Source organism: Littorina saxatilis, linkage group LG9 (genome assembly GCF_037325665.1).
Source record: "Littorina saxatilis isolate snail1 linkage group LG9, US_GU_Lsax_2.0, whole genome shotgun sequence".
In the NCBI taxonomy this organism is placed as follows: Eukaryota; Metazoa; Mollusca; class Gastropoda; order Littorinimorpha; family Littorinidae; genus Littorina; species Littorina saxatilis.
The window spans coordinates 64783159-64800691 of NC_090253.1; the positions used below are offsets into that span (position 1 = coordinate 64783159).

At 43.0% G+C, this 17533-nt stretch overlaps 1 protein-coding gene across 1 annotated transcript in view; it reads right to left on the bottom strand.

The window, feature by feature from the left end:
• LOC138976810 (kinesin-like protein KIF22) overlaps positions 1 to 12987 on the bottom strand; it is a 28296-nt gene extending 15309 nt beyond the window's left edge. The window contains exons 1-8 of the mRNA XM_070349705.1: positions 12932 to 12987; positions 12383 to 12575; positions 9753 to 9880; positions 9110 to 9282; positions 8386 to 8531; positions 7161 to 7325; positions 6419 to 6494; positions 4333 to 4377 (exon numbers count right to left, since the gene is read on the bottom strand). Coding sequence (XP_070205806.1) covers positions 4333 to 4377; positions 6419 to 6494; positions 7161 to 7325; positions 8386 to 8531; positions 9110 to 9282; positions 9753 to 9880; positions 12383 to 12575; positions 12932 to 12971 — 966 coding nt within the window. The 5' untranslated portion in view covers positions 12972 to 12987. The remainder of the gene's footprint in view (positions 1 to 4332; positions 4378 to 6418; positions 6495 to 7160; positions 7326 to 8385; positions 8532 to 9109; positions 9283 to 9752; positions 9881 to 12382; positions 12576 to 12931) is intronic.
• Positions 12988 to 17533: the final 4546 nt, after the last annotated feature.

A 17533-nucleotide genomic window follows, 5' to 3' on the forward strand; every position in this document is an offset into this window, starting at 1 on the left:
GTCCATACTATGCTGCATGGTGAGTGGGTCAACAGGTGTCTGAGTGTGTCCATACTTTGCTGCATGGTGAGTGGGTCAACAGGTGTCTGAGTGTGTCCATACTTTGCTGCATGGTGAGTGGGTCAACAGGTGTCTGAGTGTGTCCATACTTTGCTGCATGGTGAGTGGGTCAACAGGTGTCTGAGTGTGTCCATACTATGCTGCATGCACACCTTCTCAGCCGCGCTGTGCAGGTCAGAATTCGGTTCGCGGCCTAGCCGACCCAGTTGTTCCTGCCAGTGCGCCCGCACTGGCTGGTTACCAGGGCAATGGAAATCCAAAATGGCGGCCAGCAGAGTCTCACTATCTCTGGCGAGTGCTGTTTCTAGGAGATTTACAACACATTCCCTTCATTCTAATGCCCCACTATCTTGCACCAGTCTGTCAGCCAGGCAATTAGCTTGCTGTGTGTCGAGCCAGGGATGTTTATCCCCACTGTAATTGATAGTAGGCAGCTTTAAGTGAAACTGGCCCCTTGGCACTGAGCAGGAAATGGATTCCAGATGTTAAAACAAATGCCCCCTTATCTCAGTTCCCTTTAAAGGCCCGGCAGGAGTATATAAGGAGCCTGACCTTCTGCGTTGGCAAATCATTTCAAACCTCTTGCAGGCAACGGACAAATACTGCTCCTACATTTTCTTTAATATCTCGGTTAAGCATGAGTTACGGTGTCAGATTTTTTGTTCACACAGCTGGTTTTCACACATTTACCGCCCTATGCGCTTAGATAAGGTTAATTCTCCATAATAAAGAAGATATTTGTAAACAAACATTTCAATGGGGATCTTGTTCAAAGAAAAGGGCGGAGTCAACACTCTCCGACGTCACAGATTTACACCATGCGTTCCAAAAATAGCAAAACACGTGGCATGCGGCAATTTGGTTCCAGAACATGCTGTCTCAGGTGCATGTGTATTTGTTACATCGGATATGAAGAAAGAAATGCAACTAACCTTTACCACCAGTTGTGGCCTTGATAGGGTATTCCTGTGGGGTTGGGATAAAGCTCTCTCACTAATTTGAGCACACAGTCGGGCATCATTTCTCGGCTAATGTTTACCCGTGTTGGACTTGTCTTGATGTAAGGAAGACGTCTTTTTCGCCAAGTACAATGCACAATTCCAAGCACCGCATCGGTCTAGCATGGACCAATACTTCTTGTAGAGTACTTTTCTAACGCCGGAATTCCTGCGGTGTGGCAATTGGCCTGTACCTAGCCACCTCTGGCGATGATTTGTCACACAAGGGCTGCAAAAACAAAAGGCACACTGGCCTACCCCAGAGGAGAGCCCTGTACTAGGACCCGTGTCTCCGCTTTCATCAGGATCAGATAACCACGTCTGCACCCTAACGGTACTAGAGACAGCCTCTCGAGGTCACACGATGATGGCCCAGCACCTCTTGGTACACAAGTCGAATCTTTTATTACACACCTTCGAGTTTCAAATGGCCACGGATTCTCAGTAAATAGTCTCCTTATTGCGTTCTCCTGGTCACTGTTAATGTTGAGAAGTGTTAAATCAAATTTCGCCATTTATTTCCACAGACAGAAAGAGATGTCAGTGCAATACAGCTTACAGACCGCAGCCTAGCCCTTACTAAGTTACTATCACCATCGGATGTTGGAATGTGAAACACTCAGGGCTTCGAATTCCCGCCTTCATCTGTCGACAACACTGATTGTGTTAGAGGCTCTCGCTGGGTGGAATAACAGACCGTGTTCCAAAGTATGCGTATACACTACGCAGATTATCACCGTTGACTTCGTCTACATGGTCCCGCTAACTATAATTACTGTCCCTGAAAGTGCCTCACAGGATGGGCAAGTTTACTTTCAAAACAGAAAGGGGTAATCTAAACTCGGTTTGTTCTAAATGGACATGGGAAACAAAGGGTCTCGGATCTTGGGTCGCCCCTGGCAACACAAATGGAAGAATCCAGGATATGCAAATGATCTTCTGCAGTTTATTCCAAGGTGGTAGGGGGTTGAAAGGGGGAACGAACGGGAGGGGGGAGGGGACAGTGTTCGGTGGAGCTACTATACTAAGACTGCAGCAATGGTGATGTGAAATCATCACCCACACATTTCGAGGTACCCTCCCCCCTCACCATTCGGTTCACAAGCCTGTTTTTGTCCTTGGTCAGTTTGAAAATGATTGGTTTGTTCAAGTATTCCGCCAAAAAAATGCGCCAAGATTTCCCTCCTCATTTTAGTGGTGTTTGACGCTTGCCCCACTCACTTAGTCAGAGTCTGATGCAAAAATTGACTCGAGAATTCTGTTCATTGACCTTGTGACGTACTAAACTTGTTTATTGTTCGCGGTTTTGGCTGATTCTGTGTTGTTTTTCTGCAATATCAGCGAAAGTACCATCATAGCGGTGACTGAGTTACAGCAACCAAGACTAAGTTTCATTTTGTCCGTTTGACTAGCCTGACATCTACAGCCTTGACATTGTTATTCTGTTTCTCTGTGTGTGACTGATTTCTTTGACACAAAGGTTCTCTGTGTGAAAGTTCAATTGTATTGTAAATATAAACAAAATACGCAATCAATATGCAAGATATCACAAATGTCACGTTCAGAAACGAAAATATGTGAAAAACTCTGAAGAAGCTGTTAAAAGAAGAAATGCTTCTCGCACAGACAGAAAGCCAGATGGTAAAATTCAGTTTAGCGGTGAGAGAGAGGAAATTGATCTTATTTACGCCCAAGTTCAAAAGGTTAAAACATTTTTAGGAGAAGGAAATCCAAACAAAGAGCTTGTGGACACTATCTTGTGCTTTTTTTATTGACAAAAACATTGAAGCTGATTTATTAGAGCGCCCTGATGCCCCCCCGTCCCCAGTGCACTTTGGCCTGTTCGTGTTTACATCGCGTGCCACGCGTTGTGCTATTTTTGCTAAGCCCCGCCCCTTTTTCTGTTGCATTATGGGAGAGGCCGGATTGGCCGTGACGTGTTTAATTCTGTAGCTTTGCTGGTACCTAGACCTGTTGGGAGAGATGCTATGCTGCAGGTTGTAATAAACAGTTCTAGGGAAGCAAGACTTGTCTGGGGGGAAAAAGGGTGGGGGGGGGGGGGGGGGCGCCATGGGTTTGGTCTGTACTTTGGGACGAGTGTCTACTCCCACTCACTGTGCTCTCTGTTCTGTGGAAAGCAAGCACTACTGGAATGAATATGTGCCTTATCTAAAGGAAAGTGAATGTGTTGGTATCTGTGCTGTTTTATTTTGTTGTTTTTGTGTGGACTGTGCTCATTTTCATGCCGTCAAAATGAATTGTGAAAGTTGTATACAATACAATGGAGTGCAGTGTATTGGATTAGCAGTTATTCATTCTACTTTCTGGTGCAAAGGTAAGGCTTGCTTCATTCATTCTGCTTGCTGTTCTGTGTTTAGCAGGCTTGTTGCCTCTAAAACAAAACTGTATTATGTCTGTAGTAAAAGTGTGCTAACACTTTCAAAACACACCAAAGCACCTCAATCAGTTAGTACTAATAAATACTTCTTACCAAATTGAAATGGGATTACAATTGCATTGAGTGGTATCTGCAGAAATCGATCTAGTCATGTGTCAAATTTCAAAAAAGAAATGCAACAAACAGCTCAGCTATCATTAAATAAAGTTGTAAGTAAGAGTATTACAGCTACGGTCAGACAGGCCAGTTTGTTGCTGGCACCCTCAGCTGACTGGCTGGCTCGCTGTGTGCAGCTGGCTGGGCTATTTATAGATGGCTGCTCTAGATAACCGAATTCTCAGTGCTGGGAAGGTGTGCATGGTGAGTGGGTCAACAGGTGTCTGAGTGTGTCCATACTATGTTGCAGAGAAAAGCAATTCTCATCAGGGGTGGGACTCTCATGTGATGAAAAAAGAGGAAATCCCTTTTTTCAAGGGGGATTCGGGGGCATGCTCCCCCCATTTTTTTAACTGGTACATTAAATAAAATCTGTGCAATCTGGTGCATTCTGAGACTACAATTCAACTCATTTGTATCAGGTCAAAAAGACATTCTCCTCATTCTCAAACAAAACAACAACACACTTTCACACAACAATGGTAACATTGTTATGGTGCATACTATTAGTTATCAGGAGTTTTCAGTCAGCACAATTTAACTCTCAATTAAGCCTCCAGTGTTCTGTTCCATCTTCACTTCTTTCCATATCATTCAGTCAACAAGTACTGTGATGAAATGGGACGCGGAAAAATAGATTACTGCAGCGGAATTCGTAAGTTGTGTCAGCGGAAATCCGCGGATTCGCGTAAAAGTCCCTGTCTCATGTAAAGGCCTCACCTGAAGCAGTCGAGTCAGCTTGCTGTTTCTGTACGGAATCCTGGGCTGCAAAGGAAAGCACAGTGGGTTATGGATGCTACGTGCACCTCTAGAGACACAAGGTCTGATCACAGGGGAACGGTCAAGCACATTCATTTTTGTTCTCATCTGTTTGACTGATTCAACCATCAAACTTTTATGTCTGTGTGTGGGGAAACTAAACAAACAAGAAGGGCAAAGCCCATACGACTCACATGCTTGACCTTGACCTTGACCTTTAAATAACTAAACCAGCAATGGGACGGGACTGGGTGGCCGAGTGGTAACGCACTTGCGCTCGGAAGCGAGAGGTTGCGTGTTCAGGCCTGGGTCAGGCCGCAATTTTCTCCCCCCTTTCCTAACCTAGGTGGTGGGTTCAAGTGCTAGTCTTTCGGATGAGACGAAAAACCGAGGTCCCTTCGTGTACACTACATTGGGGTGTGCACGTTAAAGATCCCACGATTGACAAAAGGGTCTTTCCTGGCAAAATTGTATAGGCATAGATAAAAATGTCCATCAAATACCCGTGGGACTTGGAATAAAGTAAAAAAAAATCCATCTCACACGGCATTAAGTCTCAGGAAACATGAATACACGCATGCAGGAAAAAAAAAAAAATATGGGTAGCGCCGTATGTATGGCAGCTCGCTTTCCCCGGGGAGAAAGCAGCCCGAATTTCCATGAGGGTAACCTCACTGGACTGTAAATCTTATCCAATCCAATCCAATCCAATGACATCATACACTAAGAACTGCTTTACACATTTTTCCTACCAAAATACATGTGACCTTGACCCAAGGTCATCCAAGGTCATGCAACACAAAGCTGTTAATTCAAGACATAGGAAGTACAATGGTGCTTATTGGCCCTTTCTACCATGAGATATGGTCACTTTTAGTGGTTCACTACCTTATTTTGGTCACATTTCATAAGGGTCAAAGTGACCTTGATCATATGTGACCAAATGTGTCTCATGATGAAAGCATAACATGTGCCCCACATAATTTTTAAGTTTGAAACAGTTATCTTCCATAGTTCAGGGTCAAGGTCACTTCAAAATATGTATACAATCCAACTTTGAAGAGCTCCTGTGACCTTGACCTTGAAGCAAGATAAACCAAACTGGTATCAAAAGATGGGGCTTACTTTGCCCTATATATCATATATAGGTGAGGTATTCAATCTCAAAAACTTCAGAGAAAATGGGAAAAATGAGAAAAATAGCTGTTTTTTAGACAACATTTATGGCCCCTGCGACCTTGACCTTGAAGCAAGGTCAAGATGTTATGTATGTTGTTTGGGGCCTTGTCATCATACACCATCTTGCCAAATTTGGTACTGATAGACTGAATAGTGTCTAAGAAATATCCAACGTTAAAGTTTTCCGGCCGGCCGGCTACTCCATCCTTGGTTGAGACCTATAGTACTTACTGTCACCACACAGACTGCCATAACTCAAATAACAAGAATGTGGTGCAGACTGTTAAAAAGCAATGTGTCAGTGTGAGTCCAAAGTAAGCGTGTGGTGCAGACTGTAAAAAAGCAATGTGTCAGTGTGAGTCCAAAGTAAGCGCGTGGTGCAGACTGTTAAAAAGCAATGTGTCAGTGTGAGTCCAAAGTAAGCGCGTGGTGCAGACTGTTAAAAAGCAATGTGTCAGTGTGAGTCCAAAGTAAGCGCGTGGTGCAGACTGTTAAAAAGCAATGTGTCAGTGTGAGTCCAAAGTAAGCGCGTGGTGCAGACTGTTAAAAAGCAATGTGTCAGTGTGAGTCCAAAGTAAGCGTGTGGTGCAGACTGTTAAAAAGCAATGTGTCAGTGTGAGTCCAAGGTAAGCGTGTGGTGCAGACTGTTAGTGTTAAAAAGCAATGTGTCAGTGTGAGTCCAAAGTAAGCGCGTGGTGCAGACTGTTAAAAAGCAATGTGTCAGTGTGAGTCCAAAGTAAGCGCGTGGTGCAGACTGTTAAAAAGCAATGTGTCAGTGTGAGTCCAAAGTAAGCGTGTGGTGCAGACTGTTAAAAAGCAATGTGTCAGTGTGAGTCCAAAGTAAGCGTGTGGTGCAGAGAGAACTGACCAGGTTGTTGTTGATGGCGTCCACCACCTCCCCCAGCACAAACAGTGACTTGTTGATGGCCCCGCTCTCCTTCAGCCTGAAGAAACGTCGCATCATTAGCTGCTTCACGCTACTGTTACAGTATAATCTACAGTAGAACCCCCCCCCCCCCCCCCTTCAGCCTGTAGAAACGTCGCATCATTAGTTGCTTCACTCTACTGTTACAGTATAATCTACAGTAGAACCCCCCTTCAGCCTGAAGAAACGTCGCATCATTAGCTGCTTCACGCTACTGTTACAGTATAATCTACAGTAGAACCCCCCCCCCCCTCCTCTTTTAAGAGCCCCAATTTAAGACCTCCTCCCTATTGAGATTTTCTGTCCATAACCAACTTAATTAAATTTACTCCCACTTTTAAATCTTTTCAGATTCTTGGAGGTCTTAAACGGGGGTTCCACTGTATTTCAGACTGCAGGACTGTTCAATTTTCAAAAGACAAATGATATAAACATTGGAACGTGTCTAAAGCAACTCCTGGGAGTTATTGAGAATGTCTCAATTCTCATGAATGTCATTTTCTGATCTCACTGGCGACCAAGTCTGTATGGTCAAACAGAAGAACATAATCAACCCCCCCCCCCCCCCAACACACTCACTATGTACAATCTTTCAGGGAAAACCAAGATGCTTAGTTTTCACTGATTTTGCACAAATGCGTGAAAACACAATTCCTGGTAAAAAGTCTTGACACTAGGTGCGTACCTGATGCCGATGTTTCCAGTGCGTCTGTTGTCCTCGGAGCCGGCCAGGTCGATGAGGTAGATCTTGCCGTGGTACACCTGGTTACCGCGGCGACTGTCCACCTTGAGCTGCACGATACAGTGACTGCGACTCGACCGGTCGTTCAGCTTGGTCGCTGCCATCGTTCTGAACACAACCACAAAGGGAGATAATAAATAATAATAATGATGTACACTTATTAATCGCCCCTTCTCACCAGAGCTCACGGCGATGCACAATAGCAACAGCATGCATGCATACACACACACACACACACACTAAAATACAGTTTGTGGATAAGCGATGACATGGAAAACTCTGGCATGCGGAGAGGAAACGAGAGCTCAACAACACACACACTGACAGTAACCGAAGAATTTAACTCAACACAATCTGATTACAGAAGAGTGGTGATTGCCACGGCTACAATACAGTCACCAATGTAACAAGACTACAGCTCCATCCATGTGATCTAACAACTAAGGCCCCCCCCCAAAAAAAATAGTCTGTTTACGGTAACAAAGGCAAAAAAAAATAGGGTCGGTAGGTCGGGATTTTATTTTTTTTCCCCTCCAAAAAACCATATTTTTAAGTTATTCTTCCAAAAAACAAAGACTCCCCCCCCCCCCCCCCCCCTTAAATGCCCCCCAAAAGTCTAGGGTCATGCGAAAAAATAGGGTCGGTCGGGATACCGTAAACAGACTATTTTTGTGTGTGGTCTAAAAGCAAGCTCTCAGATGACAACGTTGGCCTACTGAACTATGCCATAGCTTGACATGCACAACACATCCACAGCTTATGCATCATCAATAAGTGTTCCACATACAAGAGGAGGATATTTGTAAGACAGTAAGCAGTAATCTGCATATCCCCAACGCTCATCTCTCAAACAGTCCAAACCAGCCCCAGTTTTCTCTAGCAAATGAGTAGGAAAGTGCCGCAGGATATGTTCAAGACATTGCAGGGATTTTACTGGAATTCATTGTCTTAATCAAATTTGTTGCAGTGGCCGTAAAAGTTTCTGAAATTTCAGGCAGTCCTTGGCATCTCACCTTTCACCCATCGCAAAAAGTTCAACAATTTTGCTGAAATGATGGCAAAGCTTTTAGCAATTTCAAATAAGTTTTGACATTTGGCCGACTGCTGACGCCGAAAGATCTGCCTTGAGACCATGCACAAGGCATTAAACACGCCGGGTCAGACTCACCTGTTTTTGGACGCAGGCCCAAACAAGTGCTTGAAGTCGTCAAAACTGCGGATGACCTTTTCCGTGAGGCCTGCCACGAAGATGTTGTGGTTGCCGTCCTCCCTGATAGGTAGGTCTGTCTCTGACGGGTTCAGCAAGTCTTGCACCTTACACCACACACACAACGCTCTTATTGCAAACATCTGATGAAGTGTCAGCTACATCAGAACACAAAGCTGCAACATGTTGTAACTTTGACAGTCTTTGTAAGCAGAGCAGTTCTCCGAGATTAGCATAGATCTATTTCAATGAATAACTTAAGCAAATGTTGTGTCTTTTTACAGATTTAATTTAACTGCAAAGAAGAGCAGCCATTGGAATTCACATATGAACTTAATAATAATTTAATGAGACAACGGAAAGAACATTGCAAGGAAAACAACAACAATATCAACTAGAACCAGTTAGTTTCCACAGTAACAAAGCATTGAAACTGTCACCATCTTAGCAGTGGCAGACTAACTCAAAATGTAGATTTCGATCAGAGCAAATCTTTTAGATTATAATTCTAACCCCCTGTCACTGCACCAGACTTCCTTCCTGAAGCCCGTTCTTAATTGATCCCGAAATCGACTTCGCGAAGACTTTGTGAAGTCTTTTGACCAAAAACTCAGTGTTAAAGCTTTCTGCCGCCAGCTTTGCGAAGTATCTTTTGCCAAGTTAAGGACAGGCATTACTGACACACCTTCTCATTGTAGATCTCCAGGAAGGAGAAGGACACCTTGTGGTCGCTAGCGGCGTTCAGCGCCGGGCCGGCAGCGGTCCCACAGTGGGCGGGCAGGGACTGGAAGAGCGTGTGCATAACACGAGGGATCATGCCTGGGTCCTCCTCTGTCCCCAGCATGGTGTACGTCTTGCCTGCAAAACATTACAAATCATTTCCATCACTTTTACTTTATCATCCGATTCCTGGGAGCAGTATCAAGAGTGGTGCTACCCAGGTATGTGCCAGTCGTTCTACCCAGGTATGTGCCAGTCGTTCTACCCAGGTATGTGCCAGTCGTGCTACCCAGGTATGTGCCAGTCGTGCTACCCAGGTATGTGCCAGCTTAGATGTAATCAGCCGCCTGCACTTCGGCAAGACTGCCCCAAGGTTTTGAACTTGTTACAGCGGTGGCGCATGATATAATTTCTGAATCTGCACAAGTTGGCCTGTCTATCCCAGCCTAGATTTCAACCAGGGGGATAAAAACATTTTAGAGTCAGGAGGAAAAAGCGTGGTTGGTAGGGGAATCAGAAACATTGGATTTGTCTTTCTTGGAGTTGGACTTAGCTAATAAGTTATAATAGTTTAATACAATGTAAAACTCCTCCAAGGACCCACTCACCTGCTCCTGTTGGCCCATAAGCAAAGATGGAGACATTCTCGCCCTTGATGGCGTGACCAAGCAGCGGCTTCACACACACCTCAAATATCTCCCTCTGGCTGCTGCTTTTGTCAAACACTGAAGAAAACCTGAAAAAGATCAACTAATTCATTCGTTGCACATTATTCAACATAAACTGCTTTTTGTTGTAGTATTACTATTAGTCAATACCATTTACTTTAAATATATTAAAATGATATCCACCTGGTCACTAAATTAATTCATGATTTCATAAGGCAGCAAAAAAACAAAACAAAAAAAAAGGCTAAATCAAATGAATTTTGTAGATTAAAGTACACATGTGTGAAAGCCACTGGATCCTGCTCATAAATCTTGTATAGATCTAGAGTAGTATAAGTACTACTACTACTACTGCTTCTAGTACTACTACTATACAGCGCTGAAAGTACATGAAATGGGGCACTGGCCTTTGGCTAGTACTTCTCATAATTTACTGGCCAGAACTCTAGCAACTTTTTGTATTTTTACTCGCCAAACCAACCATTTGGATCAGCAACTTTACTCGCATTTGGCAAGTAGGTTTACATTTCTACGCGCCATTTACATGTTTCTAATCGCCATGGCGAGTAAAATACTCGCCACTTTCAGGCCTGCTATAGTTTGTCTAGTAGTACACATTAATTCATTCAATCACAACAATGTGTACTAACTAACTAAGTGAATTTCACTGAAAATGAGTCCTACTCCTAGGACATACACTCATACATTTTTGAATGCACTGGCTATACGTACTCCGAGTGTATACACGATTCAGCCCCTGTATACACTCCGGCGAATACTTCTGGTCGCGAAGCAAAATTTGCAATCCGAAGCCACTTTGCGGTAGGAACGCAGAGCAGTTGTGCCAAAAACCACTTTGTGGTAGGAACGCAGAGCAGTTGTGCCAAAAACCACTTTGCGGTAGGAACGCAGAGCAGTTGTGCCAAAAACCAAAACAATCTGATGCTCCAGGGCCTTTTCTCTTATTATACATGTAGATTTCACTCTCGGAGTGTACATGAAAGACCAGACAACCACATCAACACTCGGAGTGTACATGAAAGACCAGACAACCACATCAACACTCGGAGTGTACATGAAAGACCAGACAACCACATCAACACTCGGAGTGTACATGAAAGACCAGACAACCACATCAACACTCGGAGTGTACATGAAAGACTAGACAACCACATCAACACTCGGAGTGTACATGGAAGACTAGACAACCACGTCAACACTCGGAGTGTACATGAAAGACCAGACAACCACATCAACACTCGGAGTGTACATGAAAGACCAGACAACCACATCAACACTCGGAGTGTACATGAAAGACTAGACAACCACATCAACACTCGGAGTGTACATGAAAGACTAGACAACCACATCAACACTCGGAGTGTACATGAAAGACTAGACAACCACATCAACACTCGGAGTGTACATGAAAGACTAGACAACCACATCAACACTCGGAGTGTACATGAAAGACTAGACAACCACATCAACACTCGGAGTGTACATGAAAGACTAGACAACCACATCAACACTTGGAGTGTCATTCGACGCCATTTTGCAAAGGAACGCAGTGCACTTTCGATTCATAGTATCAAAGTACGCATGGGACAAACACACACATTGTCGGAGTATGGAACACACGTTGTGTATCGACCTGGATTTCTATGTGAATGTACATTATTTGCCAACCCTCAAACCTCCGAAAAAGAGACAGCGGCAGTCAATACGTCAGGCTGATTTTTCATTGGCTACTTCCCACGACTTTTAAGGGGCATTTCATTGGCTAAAGAGTTGTAACACTAACAGAGCTTTTCACTGCTGGAGTGTATACAGACCCATCGATCATGTATAGACTTGGAGTGCGTATAGCTTTTGCCATAATTGAAAGTCATATAACTTACCTGATTGAGCCTGATACCAGTATATTACTTTTCAGTAAAAAAAAAATGGATTCATAGACATAATTATCAAAACTACTCCGACTATGATACAAGTGACTGCTTTCTTCACTAGTCTGTCCACGGATGACTCATTGAGTGATTGACTGAGAGGTATAGGAGCAAGTTTTGCTTAGTCAGTTAGTGGTTTGCCAGTGGTACTGGTATTGGTAAGTGGTATTGATAGTCACACTGAACAACACCATCTTGATTAGTGATTCAACCTGATTAATGGTACTTGTAACTTGGTAGTGCTGTAGCCGGAACGGAACTACTTGTCTCCGAAAACCCCATCAGAAATGCAATCATGACTTATATTTGCAACTTTCACCGTTCATGGCTTTATTTTCGTGTTTGTGCGAGGATTTACGAAGGAGCGGGAGCACTAATCACATGACGTCATCAATACTTGCATTGAAATTGTTGCATCGATTTCGTCGAAAATCCGGCTCTCAACACAAATATAACTTATAAGGGTGCATGTAGCATGAATCAGGCTTACTTTTCACAGGCATGTCCAATACTTCACTTTGAAGATAGATTTATTTAGTCTAGATGGGGTTTTCAGTGGTTTTCGGAGACAAGTAGTCGTAGTACCCGCCTGAATTAGTGAATAATTCACGGAATACTCACTCATACTGGAGATTTTCTTTGATGTTTCTATGGTTGAAGATCTCCACTTTGTTGCCTGCTGTCCCCACGCAGATCTTGCTGTTGTCCTGTGTCAGAGGGGGGCGCACTCTGATCACCACCTTCACCCTCGTCTGTCGTTTTTCTCCACTCTTCTTTCTCTCCATGACCATGTCAAGAGGTTTGCGAGAAGCACCTTGAAGAAACCAGAGAGTACAAAACTACAATTACAAGAATACAACTGCAAGAAAAAGCTGCTCGAATTGTTGATGGAAATGGAATGCGTTGGATCGCTCTTGCTCCTGAAGTTGCCAACTTGCTGTGAGTCAATGAGTGTGAGACTGAGAACTGTGATTGTGAAGATCAGGATCAGGATGAGGATGTCATTGTCAGATGATCAACACAAACAAAAGGGTTACTTACGGAATGTTTCATCTGTAAAACATTTAAAGCTTTGTGTAAACATGTTGCCTGCTTTGACTAAAGAAAGGGGAACACTCTTAATCGTCCATTTATCACGACCAAGCACGGTGAAGCTCCATTATTTCTTACCAGAGATTGTTGGCCGCTTTCTTGATGCTGAAACGTCCATTTTGAATTTCCTTCCTTTCCGGTGAATTGGCCAATCGCTGCCGTCGTCATAAAAACAAGAGTAGCTTCCCTTGATTCCTGCCTTTCGTCTGCTAGAATTCAGTAGCTTTCGGGCTGTGTTGGTGCAAACGTACCGATCAAACAAAATGCACGCCTGCGGGATATTCACTGGTTATACTATAAAGCCTTAATGATTTAACTCATGCTACTACACAGGTTTTGGATAAGGTGATCATTTTCCAGTCTGTCAGTCTCTTTGCCTGTCTGACGCTCACAGTGTCATATTTTTTGTCTTGTTTGTGAAATTCAATCTATTTAATGTTAATCTTTTTATTGCTGTTGTTGTTGCTCACATTGTGTCTTCTGTAGCTTGCCACTTTTTTTTCCAGAGGATATCTTTGCCCGAAATGTTTTTCTTACCTTTGAATTGATCTTTGTGCAATACCTCTGGGATAGCTGGTTGTTGGTTTTTAAAATCCCTTTAACTAACTTGGAATACATCCGAAAGAGAAAACAAAACACGAGTGTATGCCTGTGTGAAATGTGTTAGTGCAGGAATTCTTGTGGGACTGTGTGTTTGTGAGAACACATTCAATTTGGTAAAAGTACATGTCGAATTGCCTCTCTCTCTGTTACGTATACACATGCATACACACACATGCATGCACACACACACACACACACACACACAACCACACACACACAGGATCAACACTGACATAATCACCATGCACCACCAAGAACAGAAAACAACAAAGACACAAATGCTTTGTTTATTACAATTATTATTTGTTTTCTTCTGAAACAGCTTTACTCAAACTCTTTTGTGAGAAGAACAACATGTAAACTCATTCACGCTGAGAGAGGTAAACACAAAATATAATCTTAGCAGTTTCACTCCAACAGACACAATGACTTGGTTGAAGGGGGGAGGGGGCAGATAAAGGGAGTGGCTATTCTAGGGATCACACATCACAAGGCTAGTATTGCGTAAGAAAATATTTGTAACAATTCACCGCTCTGTATTTGTCCAGCAACAACAATCCTCGCAACTTCACAGCAGGCAATAGTTACACAACACTATGTAAATATCAGGCATGGGAATTGTCCGCAAAATTCCGCGAAAAGGAAATTACATTTCAGCGGAGAAAATAAAATTTCCGCAGCAAAAAAAAATCAAATAATTTATATGTATACTATTGTCTCTCTAGCCATTATTATTTTGCTTGCACGAGAACTATCAAAATATAAAATGCTAACATTTGTTTTCCTTCCAGGGGGCTTTGCCCCCCTGGTCCTCCCAACGGCCCATGTGCCCCGCCGGGGCCTAGGCGGCCCCTGGACCTTGACCTATTTTTAGAGTTTTTTCTATTTTGGAATTCTAATGGCTGAAATATTCTTGGTACACACCAATTTGTTTTATTTTTAGCAGCGTTATTTGCAATAGAAAGGAAGGGAGTCTGTATTGAAACATTCACCACAGCACAGATAGCACAGTTACTTTGTGAAATTATTTCTCGGAGAGCATTAGTGTGAGAGATTTAAGAAAATATATTCCACTTTTTTTCTGTAAACTTAAGAAAAAAGGCTTTATGACACAATTATTATTAAAAAAAAAGAAACACAATTACTATATATACGTTCACACACATACCTCTTGTTTCATCAAGAAATAGAGAATTGAGTTAAGCACCTAACATTAAGCCCTGTGACTATCTTTGGGTAAAAAAAAACCTAAGACACTACATGTAAAAAAAGCAATGATTATTTATGTCATATGTATCAGCAATTGGGTTCTAAATAAAAAGGTGTACGGCTTTGATTCTTGTTTTGACATGACACTGAACTTGTTAAAAACTTCATGAAATAAGACAGCCTTCCAAACATTCACTGTTTTCCAAGAGTTTACAAATACTTTCCAACACTTCCCTTCTCTCTATCTCACATTCTTATTCAAGGCAACAACAAAAAAAACCCAAAAAATCACAATTTTAACGAGGTTATAAAGGGGGAGGAACACAAATTTGACAGTCTTCTTCTTCTTCTTCTTCGTTCGTGAGCTGAAACTCCCACGTACACTCGTGTTTTTTGCACGAGTGGAATTTTACGTGTATGGCCGTTTTTTACCCCGCCATTTAGGCAGCCAAACGCCGTTTTTGGAGGAAGCATGCTGGGTATTTTCGTGTTTCTATAACCCACCGAACTCTGACATGGATTACAGGATCTTTTTCGTGCGCACTTGGTCTTGTGCTTGCGTGTACACACGGGGGTGTTCGGACACCGAGGAGAGTCTGCACACAAAGTTGACTCTGAGAAATAAATCTCTCGCCGAACGTGGGGACGAACTCACGCTGACAAATTTGACAGTGAAAATCAAGTATCCTCGGATACAAACGGCATTCAAATTATCATTTGAAATCAGTTTCTATTCTCTTGAGATGACACGTACTCTCCATACCTACTAACTCACTGAAACATGAACTCAACTACACCCACCACCACCCCCACCATTACACATTAACTGTAAAAAATTAGTTCCAAACAGCAACTGTATCTTTGCAGCTGCAAGTTACGTTATGTTCCTACTTCTTCCCTGCTGAATGTTGAGCAGTTGATGAGCTTGAGACCGAGTTTCATTCTTTCGTTCTTTATTTGGTGTTTAACGTCGTTTTCAACCACGAAGGTTATATCGCGACGGGGAAAGGGGGGAGATGGGATCGAGCCACTTGTCAATTGTTTCTTGTTCACAAAGGCACTAATCAAAAAATTGCTCCAGGGGCTTGCAACCTAGTACAATGTATTACCTTACTGGGAGAATGCAAGTTTCCAGTACAAAGGACTTAACATAACCGAGTTTCCACTTTTACAGTAAGAAAGACAAACAAAAACTAAGAGATATCTTATCATCATCATCGTAACCATGTTTTGTACATCAACAGAGAAAAAGGCGCCCCAAACAAACAGCCAATCACCCAGTAAGCTCCAACGTTTCAACAGTAGTGTTTGCCTTGACAGGACATTTCTGGTACATGTATTTTACTTGATTTAAATGAAAATATCGGAACAGAAATGTTCCACATGTGAACCCTACCTGTTTCAACAGCTTATAAATGTATTTCAAATACGAAAAAATAAGCTGTTGACTCTATTGAAAGTCACTTGTTCATTTCAATGCTTCCTAATCTCCCCGACACCAGGGCTGGGGTGCATGAAGCCAAACTGGGTGCCACCTAAATGGGTGGTATGCAGCCGTGGGGTCGGATTGCTTGAAATCGAGGTTTGTTGTGATTTCAACCAATCAGATCCTGCGGCTTGTTCCCGCCTAGTTAGGTGGCACCCAGTTTGGCTTTGTGCACCTCAGCCCAGGATACTGGTTTAGCATATCTCTCACTTTCTGATGACGCCTATATTTGGCACGCTTACTTCCCCCTGTTACTAGACCTCATGACTACTTCAACCAAAGTATCCCTGTCACAAAAACATGCTTTTCATCCAATGAAATCTTCAGCTGGTGGTATACAATACGGCCTTGGCATGCCCTTCATATGTTGCTTGGACCAAAATCAATCAATGAACTTGTCCACCGGATGCCGTCCTGCCTCTTGAACCATTGTACATGTACTTCAAGATGAACACACAGGATGCCATCCTGCCTCTTGAACCATTGTACATGTACTTCAAGATGAACACACAGGATGCCATCCTGCCTGTTGAACCATTGTACATGTACTTCAAGATGGTCACACAGGATGCCGTCCTGCCTGTTGAACCATTGTACATGTACTTCAAGATGAACACACAGGATGCCATCCTGCCTGTAGAACCATTGTACATGTATTTCAAGATGAACACACAAGATGCCGTCCTGCCTGTTGAACCATTGTACATGTACTTCAAGATGAACACACAAGATGCCATCCTGCCTCTTGAACCATTGTACATGTACTTCAAGATGAACACACAAGATGCCATCCTGCCTGTTGAACCATTGTACATGTACTTCAAGATGAACACACAAGATGAAGCAACGTCTACAGATAATTAACAATTATAAATGCTCTCTGAGCACCAATAGAAGAATTCCAAAAATAACTCTGTTGGGTTTCTATGGGTTCTGAAAGAGTGAGTACCCGTGCATTTGCGAGACAAACATTGCCATGTGCTTCCTGTCCATGTGTTTGAGACATGCCCTCTTGCTAGTGACTGGCCTGTGTCACGTGGGAAATAATGTCACATGGGGAAACATTCCCACATTACAGTGGGCGTGTCTCAAACACGTGTACAGGAAGCACATGGTATATCCCGGTAATGTTAAGCAAATAGGCCGTGAAAAGTAGGATATGCGCCGAAATGGCTGCGATCTGCTGGCCGATGTGAATGCGTGATGTATTGTGTAAAAAAATTCCATCTCACACGGCATAAATAAATCCCTGCGCCTTGAATATGTGCGCGATATAAATTGCATACAAAAAAAAAAATTTTAAAAAATCCCTGCGCTTAGAACTGTACCCACAGAATACGCGCGATATAAGCCTCATATTGATTGGTTGATTAGTCCGCGCA